Source organism: Molothrus aeneus, chromosome 12, assembly GCF_037042795.1.
Source record: "Molothrus aeneus isolate 106 chromosome 12, BPBGC_Maene_1.0, whole genome shotgun sequence".
Taxonomy (NCBI): Eukaryota; Metazoa; Chordata; class Aves; order Passeriformes; family Icteridae; genus Molothrus; species Molothrus aeneus.
This window is the reverse complement of record NC_089657.1, coordinates 1,906,332-1,929,780: the sequence shown is the minus strand read 5'-3', so window position 1 is coordinate 1,929,780 and position 23,449 is coordinate 1,906,332. Positions and strand designations below refer to the sequence as shown.

The following is a 23,449-nucleotide window of genomic DNA, read 5'->3' as shown; positions in this document are numbered from 1 at the left end:
TCAGAACACGGAGTCGTCGAGGACACTGCAGGAGAGCCCTTCAGCCAGGCTGTCCACCTCGGTCTCCGTGGAGCTGGGGCACGTCCGTGCTCTCTGCAAAGCAAACACCCCATGGAGCTGGGAGCTGGGAGGGTGGCTTGGGCTGGGGGAGAGCTAAGAGTTCAAATTTGTGCATTTTCAGAGGGATTAACCCAAAATGGTTGATGGTTGAGGAGCTCAGAAGCATTGGGTTCAACGGGAGGATTTTCACCCTCTGGCTGAAGCTCTCACTGAGCTGCTCACCCTCTGTCCCTCCAGCCCTGCACCCCCAAACTCCCCATTTGCCAAATTCTCCCACAGTGGCCACGCCTCTGTAGCCAAGAACAAGGAGCCCAGGAGGAGCTGGAGAGCACAGAATCATGAAATCATTAAGGCTGGCAAAGATCTCCCAAGATCATCGAGTCCAATCTTCAGTCAGATCCCACCACACCCACTAAATCCTATCCCAAAGGGCCACATCCAAAAACCAAGCGGTTTTTGAGCTCTTCAGGGCTGGTGCCTCCACCACTGCCCTGAGGAGCCTTCTCCAGGGCCTGGCACTGTGGCAGTGAGGGATCATGGTTTGAGGCACAGGAATTTTTCTGAATACAGGGCAGCAAAGCCATTTATGGGATCTCATCCTGGCAGAGCCCATTTATGGGATCACATCCTTCCAGAGCCCATTTATGGGATCACATCCTGGCAGAGCCCATTTATGGGATCACGTCCTTCCAGAGCCCATTTATGGGATCACATCCTTCCAGAGCCCATTTATGGGATCTCATCCTGGCAGAGCCCATTTATGGGATCACATCCTTCCAGAGCCCATTTATGGAATCACATCCTGGCAGAGCTGCACAAACAGGGCTGCAGAAGGGAGCAGCAGCAGTGGCTGAGCTGCTGGGAAGCCCTGGAGGGTGGCAGGTGACACTGCAGGGCCCAGCCGGTTCCCACTGCAGGGCCCAGCCGGTGACACTGCAGGGACCAGCAGGTGACACTGCAGGGTGGCAGGTGACACTGCAGGGTGACAGGTGACACTGCAGGGCCCAGCAGGTGACACTGCAGGGTGACAGGTGACACTGCAGGCACCACCAGGTGACACTGCAGGCACCAGCAGGTGACACTGCAGGGTGGCAGGTGACACTGCAGGCACCAGCAGGTGACACTGCAGGGCCCAGCAGGTGACACTGCAGGGCCCACCAGGTGACACTGCAGGGCCCAGCAGGTGACACTGCAGGGCCCAGCAGGTGACACTGCAGGGACCAGCAGGTGACACTGCAGGGTGACAGGTGACACTGCAGGCACCACCAGGTGACACTGCAGGCACCAGCAGGTGACACTGCAGGGTGGCAGGTGACACTGCAGGGCCCAGCAGGTGACACTGCAGGGTGGCAGGTGACACTGCAGGGCCCAGCAGGTGACACTGCAGGGTGACAGGTGACACTGCAGGGCCCAGCAGGTGACACTGCAGGGACCAGCAGGTGACACTGCAGGGCCCAGCCGGTTCCCACGGCCACCTCCTGCAGGGCTTTCATCACCTCAGCCCTGTTTACACCGAATTTAGGAACTGAGTGTCCCCAACAAACAACTTCCCTCTCCCTGGTGGCCTCAGCAGGGACCTGGGTCGTGTCCTCAGCCCTCCCTGGCAGTGCCACCAGCCTTGTGGCCGTGGTGCCAGCAGGGAGCCTCTGGCTGCTGTCACCCACCAGGGCCAGCTCACCTGGAGTGAGGAGTGAAAACAAGGCAGAGCTGCTGCTGAGAGCCTGAACCTGCCTTTGCAAGCTCACTTTTCCAGCTGCAGCATTAATATTTGCTATTTCTCGTGTTCTTTGGTGTGATGGCCCAAGTTGTGGTGGTTTGCACCATTTAATTAAAAACAAACATGATAGGATAATCTTCTAAGCCTGTTTCCTCAACCAGACCATGGAGGAAGAACAACATGCAAAAAATCAAACCCCTGTTCCAAGGGGACAAATGGAAATCAAGGTCCTGAGCGGACAATGAGGGGTTTATCTCATCTGTAAGATAAATGTATTTATCAGAAATAACAGCAAACCCAGAAAGGCTTAAGCCCAGCTTAACAGCAGGACCAAAACATTTTGAATTGTGAGGCTGAACAAGAGCAGCTCTCCAGGAGCCACCCTGCAGCCTCTGTCTGGCTGGGGAGAAACTGCAACTCCTACAGAGGGCAGAGCCACGGGTGAGCCCCAAATTCAGAAATTCAGAAATTCAAAATTCAGAAATTCAGAAATTCAGTGCAGGGAACAAAGAACCGGCCTGGAGTCAGGAATGGAGCCGGCAAAAGGAAAACTGGGAGAGGATTTATGCTGGAATATGGAATGGAGCCAGCAAGGGGAAAACCCGGACAATATCACTTAACCCTTCTGTGCATTTTTAACCCTTCCCAAACCACAACACCTGCAAGCAAAACCAGGTGCAGAGCTGCAGCAGACTGGGACCTGGCAAAGGAAGGAGCCACACAGCGAGGTGAGAATCTCCCACAGCAGGGAGGATGGCAAAAACAGCCTCAGGAATTGCTAAATTCAATGGGGTTTGTGCTCATGGGCTTGGACTTAAAGGTTTTGGAGATCTTTTAGAGATTTAATGATTCTAGAACCCTCTTTGCTCTCAGCCTTACAGGGAAAAAGCAGTACACAAACAAAAGCATTCATTTTAGTTTAAAAAAAAAGGAAAAAAAATTATTTACCTCATAGTCAACTGGGAAAGGGTCTCGGAATTTGTTGCTGGGCATTGGGATTGGTGGGAACAGTTTACTCCAAACGTGGTTTCTGTAAGAAACATCAGTGGAGGGATGAGAGAGAGTTGCTGCTCCTGGGGTTGAGGGGCCCAAGCAGCAGCAGGTGCTGAGCCCCAGGAGCAACCAGCTCTGCCTGCAGCACCTCCTGACAGGGAGAATTGTTGGAACCTTAACTGCTGAGTTTAAGTTTTTAATATTTGATATTATACACTTTTATTTAAATTATATGCTTACAACTTTAGTTTTATTACTTAATTTTGGAAGTTTTTTTCTATGGTTTTAGGTTAAATGTAGTGGTTTTCTGGGGGCTAGTGTTTGTTAGCACAGAAGGTTTAAAATTCTTAGCAGTTAGGGTTCCAACAGGTAATGGTCCCCGCTGGGGCTGGGCAGCTGTGCCACTCCTCACAGGTCACCTCTGGGCCTGGGGACAGGCAGGGGGCAGGAGGAGGTGGGTGAGGCTGTCCCCATCCCATGCCAGGGCTTCTGGGGCTGTCTGGGGAAAACTGAACTGCTCTGATGTGTCTGTTCACACTGCTCCTGCCAAGGGCTCTGCTGTCAGGTGCCTCATCAGGACAAGCTGGACAAGCTGCCTCGTGCTCAGGCTTTGGTGTCTGGCCATAAACTGCCAGTGCCGTGTGGCAGGAGAGCAGCCACAAATAATTGTGTGCCAAGGGAGCTGGGAGCAGGCAGGGGAAGGCACCAGGGACAGCTGACAGCAAATGGATCAGCTCAGTGCTGGGATAGCTGATCCTGCTCACAGCCCTGAGACCCCCCCTCCTTGCCTGCACTGCCTGGGCTCACAGCACAGGGCTTTGGGACAGCAGGGGGGACTGTTCCTTGTCTCTGCTGCATGCCAGGGCTCAGATCTCACATTCCTGCTGCTGAAACGCCCTCGCTGTCTCCAGCCCTGCATTGCACCGTGTCCCAAAGGGGGCAGGTTTCAGTGGGAGCTTGGCCTGAGTGAGGAGTGCTCAGCCCAGAGTTCCTGCCCAGGGTCTGTTCTGGAGGAAGCAGAGATGTGTTCAGGCACCACGGGCAGATCTGCTCCTCTGCCCCCTTTATTTCATGACAGTCCCCCTGGCTGATGTCTGCTTAGTTCAGTGCTTATGTTCTTAGGACTGTTCTTCCAGAAGCTTTCTGAGTTCTGTCAAGTTTACCTTTATCCTATTACTATTCTCCTGGTGAGGAGGAATAATATTTTCTGTCTGTCAGCTTGGAGCTAAACCTTGCTGGCTGAGCTGCTGCTGCCTTGAAGGTGCCATTGATGCTTCACCAATTACCAGGTGAAGGGAAGGGCCACACACCCCACAGACACGAGCTGTGGGATGTCTCCCCTCTGCTGCACAGGATGAGGCTTTGGGAGGGAATTGTACAGCCACAAATGGGAATATGGGCAGGAAAAACAGGGTGTGAGGTGTTTTGGGAGAAACATTTGCTTTTTTTTTGTTGAAATGCTGGACACAACAGAGCCACTGCTGGGTGTCATGGAGCAGCCAGGCTGTGTGCTGCCCACCCCTGGGGTGGGACAGGAAAGTGGCTGCTGCTAGAGCTCAGGAGTGGGACAGGATGAGTGCCAATATTGTTTTTGCAGCACCTGGTATCAGCTCCACTCCTCCCAGCTCTCCTCCTAAGGGTCAGGCCTTTGTGCCCTTCCTCAGGGCAGCTTTGCCCTTCACGGCTCCTACACCTCACCAGCTCTCACAAACTGCTCAAAAGGCCACAGCATTCCCCTGCAGCTCATTTCAGCTCTGATTTATGCCACTGCTGGGCAAAGTACCCAACAAGAGTTGGTTCTACTTGGAATTGGTGTGTTCCTCGTCGTGCCGTTTGCCAAGAAAAGATTTTGATGGAACCATATCAAAATTATTTATTGAGGCAGCAAAAAGCATAAATTACATGTCACTTCTGGAAGGGGAGCACTTAGGGAAGGTGCACAAATGCCCACGAGAAATGAGGCAGAAGTGTGTCCATGGGGGCTGCTTTGCCCCTCAGGTCTTGGCAGGGAGGAGTTGCTGGGGTGGTGCCCTCAGAATGGTTCTGTTCTTTTTTTGGAGGTTACTGAAAAGTCAGAGTTTTGTGGTTAAAGATCTCATCACAAAAAGCATCTCAGGTATCTCTGTCTACACAGGTTAAGGCACAGCCCTTGTCCATTGTCACTGCTTGGACCTTCAGGCCTTGGACACACCCCACGGGACCCTGGTGCCTTAAGTCAGCGTTTCTGATCAGGGTCTGGGGTTTGTGCTGTGTCTGCCTTTCTGAAATTTCCACTCTTCCCACAGGCTGTGACATGGAAAGGCTGCAGAGAAACATGAGAAACAAGCAGGAGAACAAGCTCTCCTTGCTCTGTGATGAGATTGAAGTATTTGGTTCAACTCCATGTCAGAGTGCCTCCCCTGAGATTCCCCGTGGAGTTTTTCCAAAGCTGGCTGGTCACTCTGCTCGTGGCCTGCTGAGGGGTGCAGAACAGGGGGTACCTGGATGACCACACAGATTTTGGGGTGTGGAGGGCACTGAGTGCCCTCATGCCAGAGCAAGTTACTGATTCCATCCTCCTGGGGGCTCATCTCCAGGAGAAGATGCTGTTTCTAGGGAAGCACAGTGCTCACTCCTAAAGGCAGAGAGCAAACCATTCAATTGTGGTTTTTATCAAGACTCTAACCCCATCAGCCCCTGTAAGTGAGTGAAGGGAAGAGCCTGCCCAGACAGCCCCAGAGGGCCCCTTTGCCTTGCAGCACTCCTCCCAAATGGTGGGCTTTAACCCTGATGCCTGCAAGTGCACAGAAAAATTTATGGAGCTCTTTGCTGTAATGAAATTCCTTATAATGGCTGAAATCACACAAAACTTGAAACGATTCTGTGGCTTGAATCACAGAGTGCACTTCATGAATTTTCAAGAGCAGTAAAAACAGAGAGTACTAATGAAACTGTGATCTAGGAAACCTGCTCGATTTTTCTTTTTTTAATATCTGCAGGTACAACCCTGTGTTTCATCTTCTTACACTTGCCCATCCTCCCAGGGCAGGCTGGGGATCAGAGAAGGAGAAGGAGCAGCAGGGAAGGGTGGAATGAGGTGAGCAGCTCCATGAAATTCAGAGTAGCAGGGAGGTAAAATTTTCATCATGTTGACAAAGAGAGAAAGTAATGAGCCTTTGGGTGTTGGGGAATTTTATACTGGAGAGAAACTCCTGGGAGCAACCAAGGCAGCAGCAAGCAGCTGAACCTGGAAAAGCTCCCTGAAATTTGGATTAAAACCATACAATGCATTAGTACAGCATCTCCAAGTTGAGTAGAATTGTACCCTGGATTTATTTCTCCCCCTGTGTGTGTTCCAGGATCTCCAGAGGGGGTAAATGTAATATTCAAATTCTGTCAGAACTCCACAGGAAAACATGGAGCAAACTGCTGCTAGCTGGTGTTGGTTCTGCTGTCCCAAAGAGAGAGGAGAGAGCTGGAGAATGTGCTGGAGCGGGGAGGAGCTCCAGCTCAGTCCATAAAAGAGTCATGTAAGTAAGAGAAATTTGGGGATTTTCAGCAAGACATCGAGGCTGCACGGCTGAGGACAAGTGTGTGACACGGGGATTGTCACTGACATATTTTATGAAAAATCCTTTGCCAGAATCTTTTCTCCTGAGTAGCTGGGAAGCTTCAGCTTCTCCCTGTTTTGCTACTTTGAATGTGATTTGGAGAATTGTTTACCCAGCATGTGAAATTGTTTTTAATTAATGACCAATCACAAGTCCAGCTGTGTCGAGGCTGTGAGCAGTCACAAGATTTTATTATTCATTCTTGTCCAGCCTTCTGATGTCTCCCTTCTCTTTCTTTAGTGTAGTTTTAGTATATCATTTTCTCTTAATATAATAGCATATATTATATGCTATTAAAAAATAAATAAATTAAAATAAATAATTATATGCTATTATAAATAATAAATCAGCCTTCTGAAACATGGAGTCAAGATTCTCATCTCGTCCCTTGTCAGGGTTGCCTACAGATTCCACAGGGATGAACTCCCTGTGCTGCTCCTGCCAGAACCCTCCTGAGCAGAGCCCTGAGAACGGTCCCACAGGCAGAGTTCATCTCAGTCACCCTCTTGGAGCATCCTGTCCACAGCACCTTTATTGGATACAGGAAACGCAGCCAAGGATGCAACAAATAAAAAGGCACTAAAGAAATTAATAAGGAATTAGCACTTCCATTAAGGGAAGATGTGTTTATTGTGGACTGGTAATTGCTGCGTGTTTCAGGGAGAAATTGCTAATTACATGGAGCCTTCAGTTCATCACTTATGATTTGGCTATCACAGACACAAATCCAAAGTGTAGCTGGGCTTCCTCACTGTGCATTTGGGGAGTTTTGGCCTTTGCTATACAGCATCCAGAGCCAGAGTACAATTAAAAATAAAGTCAATATTTCAAATACTCAAAGCAAACACCAGAGGTGTAGGTATTTTGGCCATGAGGGATGCTCTGAGCAGCTTTCACCAGGGATAAATGAAAATTGCTAGGGAAATCACTCACCCAATCAGGTGCATTTAATGAAGAAATGAGATAAGGACAAACAGGTTCTAACAAATTTTAACAAATTCACCTCGCTCAATAGATGGGTTTGTTGTGTGAGATTAAATTGAATAACTCTCTTACCCCACCAATTTTGCCGAATGTTATTACTGATAATTAATGAGGCTGATTATTTTTGCTTTGTATGTTTAGGCAAGCTCAGCTTTTGCTCAGAGTTAAGCAGAGCTTGTGACATCCCCCCACACTTGCTGAATACCTGGTTCTTGGTTATATTGTAATAAAAAAAAAATGCTAATACTTACACTTGGCATATTATAGCAACAAGCAGCAATGTGCAGGACATGGACACACAGAGCAGAGTGAGAATCCAGGCCATGGAACTCTCCAGTTTATTTTGCCCTGAATTTCAAGGAAAAAAAAAAGAAATTTAATGTATTATTTTAGTACAGTTTATTTGAAATGTGTTTAGAATTTAAATATTGTAAATATTGCATTAGATGTTTAATGTGGTTGTATTCAGATCAAAAATTAACACGCAGATTTTGAAGACCTGATACCTAGAATAAAAAATTAAATGTAGAGCTTCCATGGCACTGAATTTCTGATTTCTACAATAATTTTCTTTTATTTTGAAGTAAAGGAGAGAACAAGTGGCTGAGATAGTGGCAGGAACCTGCATTGTGCCAATGAACTGCAACAAGCCCCTAAAAACTCCTTTCCATGAGCAAAAACTGGGTTAAGTGGTCCTGTCCTTGGTTATTGTTGAGATTTAAATAAATTTTTAGGGAAGAACAATTTTGTTTTGCCATCAGAATCCATTTTCCACGTTTGCTGCGTGAGCCAGGTGGGGAGGTCAAGGGGATGTGTTGGGAGAAAGGAGGCAAAACACTGAAAATGTGAATTCGTGGTACAAGAGGGGAAATGTAGTAAACAGGAGTGTAACAGAGTATATTTTTTAAGTGAAAACAAGGAAGTTGAGAAACTCCACAGATAAGAGCAAAGGAGGATGTCTAAGAACAAACAGTTGATAACGTGCAGTGATAAAGGAACTGTTATTTCCACAACAACTTGGTCAGCAAGCAGGAAATACAAAACAGCATGGGGCCAATGATCAGGCTCCAAAGATGCTACAATCATGTTCTTTTTTTTTTCTCCCAGCATTTAAGGGAGATAATTTCAGTAAATTAAATTCAAAGCCCTGTTTTCCTGTTTCCTATTAGAATTTTGTGATGTTGGGCACGCTCCTGATTAGGCAGCATTTGCTCCCCACCAATGGGGAAGCTAAAAGATGCTAAAAGAATCCAAAGATGCTAAAAGAATGTTCTTTTTTCCCTCAGCATTGAAGGGGTGAGATAATTTCAGTGAATCAGTGGCTGACATTGTCTCTCATATTTATTTCCAGCATGAACATCACAATGAGAGCAGGGAAAAACCTGAAAAAAACTGCAGTGATGCAAGAAAAGGCCTTGAGTTTAAAGCAATCTCTGGAAATATTCACAAAGCATTGCTTAAAACCAATCCTCTTGCAAGTAGTTTATTTTTAATGGAACAGATTTAAATCCCCTTGGCATGAACAAGTCAGGTTTTTCCTTCAAATCTCTGTTTTCCTGTTTCCTGTGAGAGTTCTGGGCAGGCTCCTGATTAGGCAGCATTGGCTCCCCAGTTAGCAGTGGAATTTTGGGAATTCTCACCAACATAAACGATGTCACTCCAGTCACTCCAGACCCCTGGGGCACGGCAGATGTGGTTGAGGTTGGCCCTGATCCTGATGGAATATCTGCTGCTGGCATCCACCCGCAGCTGGAAACTGCTGGAGAAGAGTCTCAGCATCTGTCAGGAGCACAATTTGTGCTGTCAGAGATGAATTGAGACTCAAAACATTCAGAAAACAAATTCAATCTCTGTTTTTTTTTTTGTTTTTTTGTTTTTTTTTTTTATTAACTGCGAGCTGCTGGCCTTGCTTTAGAGGTAACAGCCCCATTTTTGTAGGTGTAACTTCTCCTAACACGCCAATATTCCAGAGAAAATTCCTGGAAAATGCCTCATTTCTCCATTCTTCCTGCAGATCCTCAATGCAGCATTTTCTAGATGGTGAAAACTGTTCTGAACCCAGATGCATAAGCTGAATAAATCCAATTTTGTCCTGCTTTCCCAAGTTCCTTGGGGATGGTTTGTTGCAGATTGAAAAGGCATTGAGGAAAAGAGGAAGGCAAATCCCAGCTGGAGGGGACAGGAATGTTGGATAATCTTGGATGCTGGAGGAGCAATTACCTGCTTGTTACCTGACTTCAGGTTGATGAGATAAAATTCATATTCAAAACATTCCTCGTGGAAAGGAGAAATTGGCTTCTCCCACATGGCCAGGAGATCATTTTGCTCCAGGGATATGCTGATATTTCTGGGAATATTCACTTTCTCTGCAAAAAGAAAACCATACAGGTGAGTTATTTATAGAGACAAGTTTGAATACTAAAAACCTGGAGCATTTTATAACCTGATAGTGTTTCCAAGTAGGACCTATAATTATTGAATTTATTTCCCTTTTTGGACTGAAAAGATAAGGATTCAGGAGGAATAACTACATTGCTGGTAATAGTCAAAGGAAAACAGTTTGGAAAACCCAATTCAAAGTTTTGGAAATTTAGATTACTGGGGGAAGAGGAATTTATTAAATTAATTTCCACAGAAGCATTAAATTAAGGATAGAATAGTTAGAAAAATTTCATTTCCAGGAAAACGAAAATGCAGATGTAGCCAGGAAAGTTACTGAAGAATGGAAAAAATTCAAAGGAATTCAGCTGCTGTTATGGGGATGATTTCTAAGAAGAAAATTTCTGATTTTTCCTCTTAGTGAAGTCACGAAAAAGAGAATTGTTATCTGTTTAAAAAAAGAAAAAGGTATGGAACTAATGCAGGAAAGTAAATTATTTGTGTGGATGAAAGAGGATAGACAGTCATGGCTGATATTCCCTTTTATTCCAGACTCTAATGCCTTCCTTTACAGGACAGGGTTAACTTGAATACCACGTGTCTCAATCCTTTTAAAGGAAGGCTGCAAAATTAAGGGTAATAAAAACAGTGTTTTAAAGTCTATTGACTAAATCAACTGAAAATTAATATTGGAAATAATGCTTTAGCTAACAAACAGAAAACCAACTGCCTTTACTAGCTTTTAGCTTTGCAATTCTATAATTTAAAATAGATGGTTAAAATCAAATTTAGCTCAAACAATCCAGTTATTTCTTCCAGTTCCCTTAAGATGACTATACAAAATCAACACATCCTTTCACCTGCATCAAGAACCACTCAATCCAACAGAGCTTCCTCACATTTTGACAATCCTGCCAGACATTTTTGATATTTTTTTAATGTATTCCTACTCACCAATGGCATTTTGGTTAAATAACTGCTGGAAAGGCTTGATTGCAGCACATTTGCTGGAGCCATTAATGTGAATGACAATGAGGTTGTCAATCTCACCAGGTTTAATGTGAGTACTTGAAAATCTGCACTCAATATTCCTGCTCCACTTGTCCTTGCTGTAAGTGGGACATTCCTCTGTGTGTGTCTCATACCTAAATTAAAATGCTGGTGAGACAGGGTGTTTGTAAAGAAATTCACTGCTTGCTGGAGAAGCAGCAAACACCAACCTGTAAAACAGGAAATATTTGGTGTCTTCTGGAGCCCTTTGGCCAGGGAGCCAACTGCAATGGAGAGAGACATTGCCAGGGATGGTGACATGGGTGACACAGGACAGGTTGGTGACAGAGGTCTCTGCAGCACCTGGAGAGGCAAGGAATTACAGAGCAGAAAGAAAACCTCACTGCAAAAATCATAACAAGTTCCTGTTGCTAAAGCACTTTGATTCCAGTTTGGGCCATGGTAGCTGTGTCTGTTACATCCGATTTTCTTCCTTTTTGATTCCAGTTTGAGCCATTGTAGCTGTGTCTGTTTCATCCAATTCTCCTCCTTTTTGATTCCAGTTTGAGCCATTGTAGCTGTGTTTGTTACATCCAGTTCCCCTCCCCATGACACAGCTCTGTGGCTTGGGAAGGATGCAATTCCCAAGCAGTGAGTAAAGCTGTGCCACACAGCCCTGTGTATTTCATGTGGAACAAGGCAGCAGCGTCCTAGGTGCACCACGCTAGGTTAACTCAGCCTTAGCAAGGCATTGTTAGAAAATTTTATAGGTGTTGTTGACATTTTGCACCTCCAGATTGTACTCCAGGCTCCACTGCAGCAGGGAAAGCTCTGGACTAAATCCTTTCCTAGCAGGTAGAGCGGAAAACGCCGTATTTTTATTTTAAAGAGCTAAACGTGTCACCTTTTAATGTTCAGTCCACAGACTGGGGCAGAACACAAAGCCCCAGGCCTTGCTTGGGTTTTCTTACCTGGCAGAGGTGGGAGGGTTCCCTCCACCCAGTCACTGCCCACCTGCAGGCCCTCCTGGAGGAGCAAGGTGCGCACGCGGGCGGAGAAGCCGTTGTGCAGCGCCGCCGTCCGCACGCTGCGAGTCCTCCCGGTGTCGTACTGGAAACGGAAAATAGCAGAAAACCACAGGGGATGGGGAGGCAAAATAAGGGACCTGCAAAGACTGAGCCACACACTGGGGTGAGCTCAGTGAGCTGAATGGGGGGCCAGTGCTTAAAGCCAGGATCCATGCTCCCCTCGAGATGAAAGCTGCAATTCCCAAGGCGCGTCCCGGCAGAGCTGTGTCCACAAGGATGGCTGAGAGGGAATCTCTGCAGTTCCCAAAGCATGGGTTTAGATAAAAGAGAACAGCAAGGATTTAGCCTTCTTAGGATCCTTGATTTATTTTTTTCTCTTACCTCTTCTGGCTCAGGGCTCAGGATTTTCACGTCGTATCTAATGGTGGAGTTGTTTTGTTCCTGAGCAGGGTTTGGCTCCCAGTGTAACAGCACTTGTGCCAATGCAGAGACTGTGAGGGTGAAGTTAACAGGTGGCAAAACCTGGACTGGAAGGGAGAAAACAGAAATATCCATCAGTGTCCAATCCAGTGAATTGTTTAGAGCAATACCTGTTTGCAAGCAGTGAGCAATACAAGCAAATAATTTCATTTTAATATTATGTTCTCTCAACAGCTCCTTATAAAATATTTCTAATATTTGACAAAAAAAAAAAAAAAAACTTTAAATAACCAAAACCCCATCAAATAAGAGTTTATTAAAACTTAGCTTGAAAAATGAAATTCTTACAACAGTTTCAACTTGAAAATTGCTGTGATATATTACATTTGGCTTGTTAATTAGGTTCAGAGTTTTCATCCTGGTCCTCATTGTCACACAGGGCTGATGGAGTGATCAGCTGCATGAACAATTCTCACCCACATCAGCTTGCAGGAGAGGGCAGCGTGGGGGGCTTTCAAAGAGAAGGTTGACAGCCACAAGAAGTCGCATGTGAGAGCAGAACCAAAATGATGAACAGAGGAATTAAGCACAAATGGAAGAAAACACAGAAGGATGGGAAGGATAATTTAAAATGACAGGGCAAGAAGGATTCCTGGAGCTCCCTTGGAAATGAGGAGAAGCTCATGCTGGGGGAAACGTTAGCATATAAATAGCAGGGCAGTGAAATAATCAATCTGCTCCCCTCCAGTTCTTCAGAGCCTGCTCTCCCTTATTTGCCAGCCCCCAGGGAGCTGAGGGCCATCAGCAGCCCTGGGAGTGCCCAAGGCCAGGTTGGATGTGACTCTGACCACCCTGGTCTGGTGGAAAGTGTCCCTGCCCATGACAGGGAGTGGAACTGGATGGGCTTTAAGGTCCCTTCCAACCCAAACCAGTCTGGGATTCCATGATCAGCCCCCCCTTCTCTTCTCCTGTGATTCCAACCTTTGATGCCCAGGAGTTCACATTGCCCCATAAAGGCTCAGGAAACCTCAAGACAAGTTGTTTCCCCATGGCTGGAGATTCTTTTCTCCCAAAGCAAGCCAGGCACCAACTGGGAACAGTCTGGACAGGGCACTGCCCTGGCAGCCGGGAACTCCTCACCTCCTGCACCTTGAGGGGTGTTTGTTGTCCAGAGGAGGAGCAGGAAAACCGGCATCCCACTGGCCATCATCTTTGGGTGGTGGATGGGCACAGCCAGGCCTCAGCCCACCAGCCTTGGCACCATTTCACAGGAGCTAAAAATGAGCACAAGCCAAGGGTTAAACACCCAAGCCGTGGATCATGGTCCGTCCCCATGACCAAAGGAGTGAAGCTGCTGCCTTGCAGAGATAGAATCTTCTTTTCTTGCAGGAAAATGTTTCTTGTGGAAGCTAAATTTAATATAGGTACACTGAGCACATTTCCTGTTGCTCCCTTTGCCAGCCCTCCCTGAAAAGCTGCTGCTTTCAAACCTTCATGTGGGGATGTTCAGGGCATCCATGGAATGAGAGCATTTCTCCATGGAAGGTGAGTCAGGTTTGTGTAGACTGGCTTTGGGGAGAGTCCCATCTCCTCCAAGAACAGAAATAACCATACTTTAGCTCCCACTTTATATAAAATAGCTGTTTACTGGGATTTACTGTCTAGTTACTCCTCCAATAAAGCTCTCTAAAGACACACTCACTGCTCACCTCAAGGCTAATTCTCCACCATTAATTATTGGTGTAAGAGAAACTGCTTTGTTTCTAATTTCAATGAACAACAATTTTTAATGCTTAAACCCAGCATTTCCTTATGGATAGTTTCATGAATTACTGGGAGAAAAAAAAGATCTCAGTGTAATCATTCATGTATAACCTAATATAAAAATGGGCATTCAGAACAGCAGCTCTCCAAAATGTTCTTACTGAAGAGAAATGCACCCCCCCAGCCCAATCTCACCACCTCCCTGGGGCACTACAGCAATTGCTCACATGGAAAACATAATATTTTCCAATGGTAATGAGCAGGAATAACCCAGGGACTGGAAGCACTCCCACTGATCACAGTTGGAATAATTCTGCTGTACAGTAACTATTTTTCAAAATGCAGTCTGAGTGTTGAGTTCATTAAAATGACACATCATCTACAGTAGAGTGTGTTTTTAATGTCCAAGTTCCCTCATTATCTATATTCACATTTTGTGCCTCTCTGCTTTCCTGACAGCCCAAATGTGCACAAGGCCAGCTGAAACTCGGGAGTTTGCTAATGGATTGTTCCTGGGGAGCCAGAGTTTGATTTTATTTTACTTTGGGTTATAGAATGACATCTTGGCCAGGCATTTTGGTTCTCCCAAAATGTAGCAAGTCACAGACAATGGGACAAATATTCTTTACAGCACACATTTATGCCTGCACAAATTACTGGCATCAGGCTTTCTTTGCTGCTTCAGGAAACATCCTTTCATTTACCTGATGAGACTAGTAAATACTCTAATAATTTTTCTCTCTGTTTAGAAGTAAAAATTCATTATCCTCATATCCTCATCCTTGAAAATAAAAAACAACTTCATTAGTTTCACTGCTGAGAGCATTCACTCTTTTTTCCTTAAAAAAAGCAATGACTTCGGAGCATTATTAAAAAAAAAAATCTTTTAAAAGCCTCATGTTTTGCAAGTGCTTAGCACTCACATCTACTTGAATAATGTCAGTGTGTTGGTTTCAGGCATTATTATAACTACAACAACTGACTCCCACTTGGGTTTATTTAAAGTGGGTTTGGCTACCTGTGGATTTTTTTTTTTAATTTGTCCACAAAAAGTTAAGGGTTCTGAGTTTTCTTTTCCCTATGCTTTCAAAAAGATCCTAAAGATTTTTTTTTCTGCCTAAAAGCTTGCATGTATTAGATCTTATATTTTCTGTGCAGCATGTTACTGAACTGAAACTGGATATGAAAATGTTACTGTAATTCAGATGAGTCCTAAATTACTATCCTGTTCTTTTCAGTTTATTTTTTCTTGCTTTGTTTTCCAAAATGCTGTTTGTCTTTTTCTTGCTGCCAGACTAAGACTGACAGCACAGCTTTTGGAAGCTGAATTTCTGCAGCTGTGTTAGACCACAGCCCCTGAGAACAAACTGCAGTCTGTGATACCCTGTTTCATGGGAGAAATTGCTGAAAAGAGAACCAAAAGAAGCGTATCCAAGTAAAGATGGTTACTAGAAGGCTACAAGAGGATTGTGCTCCTCACAAAAATGGATATGGTAAGTTTTCAGGACAAAGTTTTGATAATGTTTCAGTTATATAAGTAATAAGCAGAGGGTAAAGGGGAATATTCCTTTGTGCAAGGAATATATTCCTTTTAGAAGAATAGTAGAAATCCAAAGCACAAAACCCAGCCTCCCAAAAGTAATGATTTTCTCCCTTACAGCTGATGTGTCCCAATACCTCACAAGCAACAAAGAAGCAGCAGGTTCCAGGTGCTTTTCCCAGTGCAAACTGACTTTGCAAAGCAGGACCTTGGCAGTCGGCAAAGCAAGCACAGGGCAGACCCAAAGCACACCAGACACCAGGGAGGTTACCTGGGCATCTCAAGGTCCTGTCAAGAGCTGGGTCTCTTTGTTCCCCGTCCCCTGGGCGCTCTCCCTCTGGGTTTCTTTTATAACTGCTGCCTTCCAAGCTCCAACAGGGCTGGTACCTCAGAAGGGATGGCAGAGGACAAGTGAGATAAGCACGCCTTGAAAAGGGGAACTGTGGATTTAACCACAGAGTGGAAGGCTGCACACAGGCACGGTCTAGCCCAGAAATGGGGATATTTTATTTATATACAATGGTCTGAGAGTTCTCTGGTGACTTTTTAAGAGCAGGAATGTGATGACTGACTGCAAAGAATAGCCTACAGCCACACTGCTGATATCCCAATGTGTTCTTCCCCTAGAAAATCAAACCCAGACACTGCTGGAAAACTGTGCCTGTTTTGTCCAGGTTTTTTTTTTTTTTAATGTCATCTTGTCCAAAGCTCTGGCCACACAGCCTTGCAGCATTTTGGGAAGTTACCAGTACCAGAGCAAAACCAGCTTCCTAATATTGTGCTGAGAGCTTTGAGCTGACATCCATAGGGTTGGATAACTTCTGCATGGCCCAGAGGAGCTGTGGATGCCCCATCCCTGGAAGTGTTCAGGGTTGGATGGGGCTCGTGGAAGGTGTCCCTGCCCATGGCACGTGGCTGGAACAAGGTGAGCTTTAAGGTTCCTTCCAGCCCAACCCATTCCATGACTCTGTGATGGTATTGCAGGCTCACAAACGGGAGAGGGAACAGAATCCAACCCTGCAGAAAGTGGGGCCATATGTGATGGAGTTATAGGAAGGATGAGAAGAAGGCTAATGACTCACCCTCATTAACAACCCTGGCATCCAAGTTATTAATGTGCAGGTGACACAAGCTTGGAGGGGAGAGTGCTTTGGGGCCCAGGACACAATTAAAGCTTCTGCCAAATTGGTGAAAATGGATGTAATTCAATGTGGGCAAGATCTCAACTGCATTTGGACATTATCAAGTGCACATTAATAGCTGTAAATAATCAATTATCACTCATATCACTGATACCTGCTCCACAGAACAGGATGGGGTTCTGGGTCAGGAGGAATCCCCATCTCTGGGGCGATTTAAAGCTCTGTGGATGTGGCACTTGGGGACAGGGTTTGGTGGCAAGCCTGGCAGTGCTGAGGACCAGCTGGACCTGATGGTCTCAGAAGGCTTTTCCAAAACGATGCCTTTGTGATTTCAATGATTCAAACATTTAAATGCTACCAAATTCCTTCTCATCAGGGGGAGAAGAAACTCATCAATTCCATCCCAGTTATTTTGCCATTACCAAACTATGTATTTTTCCCCCTGCTATAACTAGTTTTCCTGTTCTTTTCTCTAAACCGAAACAAAGCCATGGGAAATATTTTATGTCTTCTATTGAGTGTTGTGTCTCAGTTTGGGAAGGACGTTGAGATGCTTGAGCGCATCCAGAGGGGCAACGAGGCTGGAGAGGGGCTGGGAACACAAACCCTGAGAGGAACATTTGAAGGAGCTGGGGGTGCTCAGCCTGGAGCAAAGGAGACTCAGGGCTGCCCCCATCACTGCACAGCTCCTGAAAGGTGCCTGTGCTCAGCTGGGGCTGGGCTCTGTCTCCAGCAGCACTGACACACCCAGAGCACACAGCCTTGAGCTGCGCCAAGGGAAATATAGGGTGGATAGCAGGAAAAAGTTTTTTACAGAAAGGGTGATAAAGTTCTGGAATGGCTGCCCAGGGAGGTGGTGGAGTCCCCATGCCTGGGTGTGTTTAACAAAGCCTGGATGTGGCACTGGGGGCCAGGGTTTAGTTGAGCTGTTGGGGCTGGGCTGGACTCGATGCTCTTGAAGGTCTCTCCCAACTCAGTGATTCCGTGAGGTTTTCTATGAATCTATCCCGGCTGAGCACCGTCGGGGCGGTCCCGCTGAGGGAGCGGGGCCCGGCCCCGGCTTCAGGGCGGTGTCGATGCCCGAGCCCGGCCCCGACTCCAGGGCGGTGCCGATGCCCGAGCCCGGCCCTGCTCCGGGGCGGTGCCGATGCCCGAGCCCGGCCCCGGGGCGGTGCCGATGCCCGGCCCGGCGCCGCTCTGAGCTCATCGGCCGGCGCCGCCGATGCGGGAGCTGGGCCCCGGTGAGTGAGGGGGGCGGCGGCCGGGGCGGCCGTGCCGCGGATGTGGGCTGAGCTCTGGGTTGTGCCCCGCAGGGCCGGGCTGCGGCTGCTGCGGCGGCGGCACGGCGGGAGCGGCACCGGCACCATGAGGCTGCAGGCGCCGCAGTTCCAGGCGCTCTTCACGCCCGGGCTGCGCAGCGTGGCCGGTGAGTGCGGGGGGAGCCCCGAAAATGTCCCTGAGCGCAGCCCCGGGGGTGGTTCGGGTTGGGAGGGACCTTAAAGCCCCTCCAGTGCCATCCCTGCCATGGCAGGGACACCTCCCACTGTCCCAGGCTGCTCCCAATCAGCCCCAGTGTCCAGCCTGGCCTTGGGCACTGCCAGGGATCCAGGGGCAGCCCCAGCTGCTCTGGGAATTCCAGCCCAGCCCCTCCCCAGCCTGACAAGGAAACCTCGCTCCTGAACCCACCCTCCCTCACCTTATTGCAGTTCCCCCTTGCCCTGACTGAAAGTGTCCCCGAGCATTTTTCTGCTCCCAGAGCCTTCTCCAGGCCGAACAGCCTCAGCCAGTCTCCAGGGACATGTCAGAGCTCGTTTTTCCCTTTGTAGGCCGATTCCATGATGCCCTGTTGTTCCTGGAGAAATTTGGGCTCATGGCACACTGTTTTCTCTGCTGTAAATAATCTGAATTACTTTCCCTTGTCAGCCCCTGACTGTTCAAAATGATCCCCATCCCAGCGTGCCCAGGACCAATTCGAGACCTGCCAATAGTTAAGTTTTAAAAAAAGCTTCAGAAAAATAAATCAGAATGACAGGGAAAATACCTGTGGGTGCTTAGCTGTGCCATGAATTAGTGCATTTTGCATGAAGCTGTGAGTTACTTGCTGCTTCCTGCACATTTGAGTGTTTATTCCTACATCTATGATCTTAATTTTGTGAGAAGGCAGGCTATGGCTGATTGTGCCGTGGCTTTATTGCTGTTTGGTTTTCCTTCCCTTCCCAGAACTGTTTGAGAAAAAGAACTATGAGCTGAGAATAGCAGGAGGGGCTGTGAGGGATTTACTGAGTGGAGTGACACCACAGGACATCGATTTTGCCACCACAGCCACACCAGCAGAGATGAAGGAAATGTTCACAGCAGCTGGGGTTCGTCTGATCAATAACAAAGGAGAAAAACACGGAACCATCACTGCCAGGGTTGGTTTGGATCTTTTCTACCTGTCTGTGGATGTGCAGTAGAAAATTTGCTGCTTATTTGTTAAAGTATCACAGCAAGAGTTTAAATGAGACCCTGCTTTAAACCCTGTAGTGATTTTTTTGATTATTCATTGTACAGTTCAAGTAATTACTGTGTTTTAATGCATGTAACCCATTCATGCTGCTGTGTCATCACCAGAAAAAAAATGTTGGCTGCCCACACATGATCCTAATGTTTCCTGCTCCTGATTTCCTCTACCTTGCTCTTAGTCCCTCTCCTGCAGGAAGATTTCTGCAGGCTCTGTAGAAAGTAATGTCAAGCTTATTTTCAGAAGTTCCTATTTCTCAACTCTGTATGAAAACCCTGCACACGTTGCTGTGCGTGTGTCCACCTACTGTACAGAAACACAGGGCTGAAAAATCAGCAGCTTTTGCATTTAATTTCAGTTAATTTCGTGTCATGTCTCGTCATGGTTGTGCTGAAGTAACGGTGTCTGTGGGATTTGCAGCTCCATGAACAGAATTTTGAAATCACCACTCTCCGCATAGACGTCGTCACCGACGGGCGGCACGCCGAGGTGGAGTTCACCACGGACTGGCACAAGGATGCTGAGAGGAGGGACCTCACTGTCAACTCCATGTTTTTAGGTAAATCTGAAAACCACTTACGTAGATGAAGCAGTGGATTTGAGTTTTGCCAGTGAATTCTGTGTGTGTCAAAGGTGTATAAATACGTGAGATGATCTGACAGAGCAGCTGGAATCACACCACTTCTCATTTCCAAAGGAGAGTGGTTCACTGTGGCAGCCACATTTGTAAATTGATATTCTGGTTTTTCTTTTTTTTTCTAGGTTTGGATGGGACACTCTATGATTTCTTTAATGGCTATGAAGACTTGAAAAACAAGAAAATCAGATTTGTGGGCAAGGCAGCTGAGAGAATACAAGAAGACTATTTAAGAATCCTGAGATATTTCAGGTAAGAAGTTTTGCCTTTCCTTGATAAATAAACTGTATAAAGTTTCAAAAACGTGCGAAAAGATACCAGTGGTGTAAAAAGAGTAGTAGTTCCTTTCCAACCTAAATGATTTTTTGATTGTAAGTGGAATAAGTTGTATAATTGTAAGAATTATTTTTAACTGTTTTTTATTTGTTCTTAATTATTCTTAAAATTGTAAGAATAATTGTAAGTCTTCTAATCTAACATCCAGGGGTTTTATTTGGCAGATTTTATGGAAGAATTGCAGAGGAACCTGGAGATCATGAACCTATTACACTGGAAGCAATTAAAGAAAATGCCAAAGGCTTGGCTGGAATATCAGGAGAAAGGATTTGGGTGGAACTGAAAAAAATTCTTCTTGGAAACCATGTCAATCATTTGGTTCAGCTTATGTATGAGCTGGATATTGCCCAGTACATAGGTAAAGTGAAATGAAGTTTGACTTCCTACTCCTATATCTTATACAGAAAGAATTTTGTGGCAAATTGAGATGAAACTTGGGTTTATGCAGAAATCAGATTTTATTTTTATCCTGTGCTAACACCCATTTTTCTTACTAACACTTCTTTGCACTTTTTGTGTGTTTTTAGGGCTACCACTTGGTGGGAATTTAGCAGAATTTGCCAGAGTCAGTAAAAACATCCAAAATCTGTCTCCAAAACCCATGACTGTCCTGACATCCTTGTTCAAGGGGAAGGATGATGTCACAAACCTGGACCTGAGGCTGAAAATCTCCAAGGAAGAAAAAAACCTTGGCCTTTTCTTGGTGAAGCACAGGCAGGAATTAACCAAAGGCTCAGGGCCAGAACCACTCAGACCATACCAGGACTTCCTGATGGATGTGAGTGAAATCCCATTGCTCCACTGGGGCTTCTTCACAGGGAGCTGAATTCATTGCAAGACATTCCTAAAAACCAGTCCTGCTGTGTTGTAGCACTTCTGAGCACCCTGTGCTCTGGAGCAGATTTTGGGCTGATTTAAAAGTCAGTCAGGCTGGAAAATGTCACATTCAGTTCCTTGTGACCTTCCCTGGGACTGTGCTCTCCTGCTGAAATATCAAACAGGAGCTGCACCTCAAGGACAATTTGGCTTTTTTCTATGAAATTCAGCTCTGAATGGTGAATGGAAAATCAGTGCAATTCATAGGGTTCTTCTAAAGGCAATTTTTAGGTGGTTTTGAGGCGAATTTTTATGTGATTTGGGGGGTTTTTTAGTGATTCTTTTGTGTGATTTTTGGGGCAATTTTATGGGTGATTTTTGTGATTTTTATGGTGATTTTTTGGAGTGATTTTGGGGATTTTTACAGCGATTTTCAGGTGATTTTGAGGCCAATTTTTAGGTGATTTTTGAGCAATTTTTTGTGTGATTTTTGGGGTGGTTTTGGGGCAATTTTAAAGTGATTTTTGGAGGGATTTTTAAGGTGATTTTTGGAGGGATTTTGGGGATTTTTACAGCAATTTTCAGGTGATTTTTAGGGTATTTTTGGGCAATTTTTGGGGTGATTTTGGAGCAATTTTCAAGTGATTTTTGGGGTGATTTTTGGGATTTTAATGGTGATTTTTGGGAGGGATTTTGGGGATTTTTACAGCAATTTTCAGGTGATTTTTAGGGTATTTTTGGGCAATTTTTTTGGGGTGATTTTGGAGCAATTTTCAAGTGATTTTTGGGGTGATTTTTGGGATTTTAATGGTGATTTTTGGGAGGGATTTTGGGGATTTTTACAGCAATTTTCAGGTGATTTTTAGGGTATTTTTGGGCAATTTTTTTGGGGTGAATTTGGGGCGATTTTGCATATTTTGGGGGCAGTTTTGGGGTGATTTTTATGGTGATTTTTTGGGGGTGATTTTGGGTGATGTTCCTTAGGCAGCCTGGGATGTTCTTCCACAGCACAGTGAGGTCATTCCCAGCTGAGTTCTGCTGATCCTGAGGGCAAGGAGCAGTCCCCAGGGCCAGGCCTGTCTCCCTCAGGAAAGGTGATGGATAGGGATCACAGCTCTTGCCTGGCATCCAGGCAGTCTCCAGGGATCTCCCAGAGCCTGCAAGGCTCAGTTTGAACACCTGTGAGGCAGGAGAGAGCCTTGCTCCCACAGCCCCAGCTTGGCCAAGATCCTGCCTACCAAGGAGAAATGGGAACAGCACAACGTGAGCACACTTAGAGCTGCTTCTGCTGTTTCACACAACATTCTTTATTCCTTTTTTCTCCCAGTCTAGGGAAGCCAACACCAACTCCAAGATCTTTGAGCTCCTGAAGTACCAAGGAGAGGAGCAGCTTCTGAAGGAGATGCAGGAATGGACTGTGCCCTCCTTCCCTGTCAGTGGCCACGACCTCAGGAAGATGGGGGTGTCCTCTGGGAAGGAGATTGGGACAGCACTGCAGCAGCTGAGGGATGAGTGGAAAAAGAGTGGGTACCACATGGATAAAGAGGAACTGCTGAGCTGCCTGAAGAAGCTGTGAAGTGAATAATGAACAGAACTGTTTGTGCCCTGAGCTGAGTGGAACTGAGCTCCCAGGAAACTGAGCCTCTCACAGCCAGCTGAGCATTTGTCACATTTAACATTTTCATCACTGATCCCTAACTTCTGCAAGGAGAGGTTGCATTTTGTAATAATGTAAAACATTGTTTGCCAAATCCCACCTTCTCAACCTCTCTCTGCTATTCTTAGTGATAAATATTTACTATTTTATCATGACTTAGGGCATGAGAGGTGATGGCAAGATTGTTCTCCTTCTGACTTTCTATATACAAAAAAAAAAACAACCTAAAATCCCCCCAAAAAGGTTGTTTGCATCCTCTGGATCAAATCATGGAGGAGTTTATATGTGCCTAGGAGAAAGTGAGGAAATAATGGGCTCTACCTTAACTCTTTTTGTACTTAAAGCTGGATAACAGATGGAAATAATCCAGCAGTGCCCAACAGCCTTGCCATGGACAACCAGGCTGTTTTCTAGGACTCTTTTTGTTTTCCAGAATCAGTTTTAGGTTAAAAGAATTACTTGGCTGAGTGATTATCATGAATTTTCAGTAGTTTTTCAGTGACTTATCACTGAGTAAACTAAATCCACAGCAAGCTGGTGAAGGTTCTACTTTGTATTTTCCACTTCAGGTGTGAGACAAACTATTAATGTTAATTAACATGAGATCCAGCTCCTTGGCTTGGGGATTTGGGGATTTGGAGCAGAGCTGTTCCTGGTCTCTGTGAATGTAGTCCTGTCCCTGGGGTTTTTGGTGTGCTGTTAAAAAGTCTCTGGGAGCAGCTCTTGTGTGTACAAATCTTGTTGCAGGTTGAAGTTTTCCTACAGAACCATGGTAACAAATAAAATCCTTTGGATTTCATTTTCCTTGGATCTCATTTTGCAACACTAGATGGCAACACTGGAGCAATGCTGGGGAAAAAAAAAAAAAAAACCCTCAGCATTTTGTGCTTTCA

The 23,449-nt window shown here is 45.9% G+C and overlaps 2 protein-coding genes across 2 annotated transcripts; one reads left to right on the top strand and one right to left on the bottom strand.

Annotated features, from left to right (window-relative positions):
* IL5RA (interleukin 5 receptor subunit alpha) lies at positions 1 to 13,392 on the bottom strand. The gene is made up of 10 exons (XM_066558316.1): positions 13,302 to 13,392; positions 12,123 to 12,268; positions 11,685 to 11,823; positions 10,944 to 11,076; positions 10,678 to 10,868; positions 9,565 to 9,710; positions 8,985 to 9,123; positions 7,596 to 7,692; positions 2,726 to 2,807; positions 1 to 93 (listed from the first exon to the last, which is right to left on the bottom strand). The coding sequence occupies exons 1-10, from the start codon at positions 13,369 to 13,371 to the stop codon at positions 1 to 3; spliced, it is 1,236 nt and encodes a 411-aa protein (XP_066414413.1). The 5' UTR covers positions 13,372 to 13,392.
* A 4,434-nt stretch (positions 13,393 to 17,826) lies between these two features.
* On the top strand, positions 17,827 to 23,355 carry TRNT1 (tRNA nucleotidyl transferase 1). The gene is made up of 7 exons (XM_066558326.1): positions 17,827 to 18,033; positions 18,828 to 19,021; positions 19,531 to 19,669; positions 19,873 to 19,999; positions 20,248 to 20,441; positions 20,611 to 20,861; positions 22,227 to 23,355. Exons 1-7 carry the CDS (start codon positions 17,889 to 17,891, stop codon positions 22,473 to 22,475), a joined length of 1,299 nt encoding a protein of 432 aa, XP_066414423.1. The 5' UTR covers positions 17,827 to 17,888; the 3' UTR covers positions 22,476 to 23,355.
* The last annotated feature ends 94 nt before the right edge of the window (positions 23,356 to 23,449 follow it).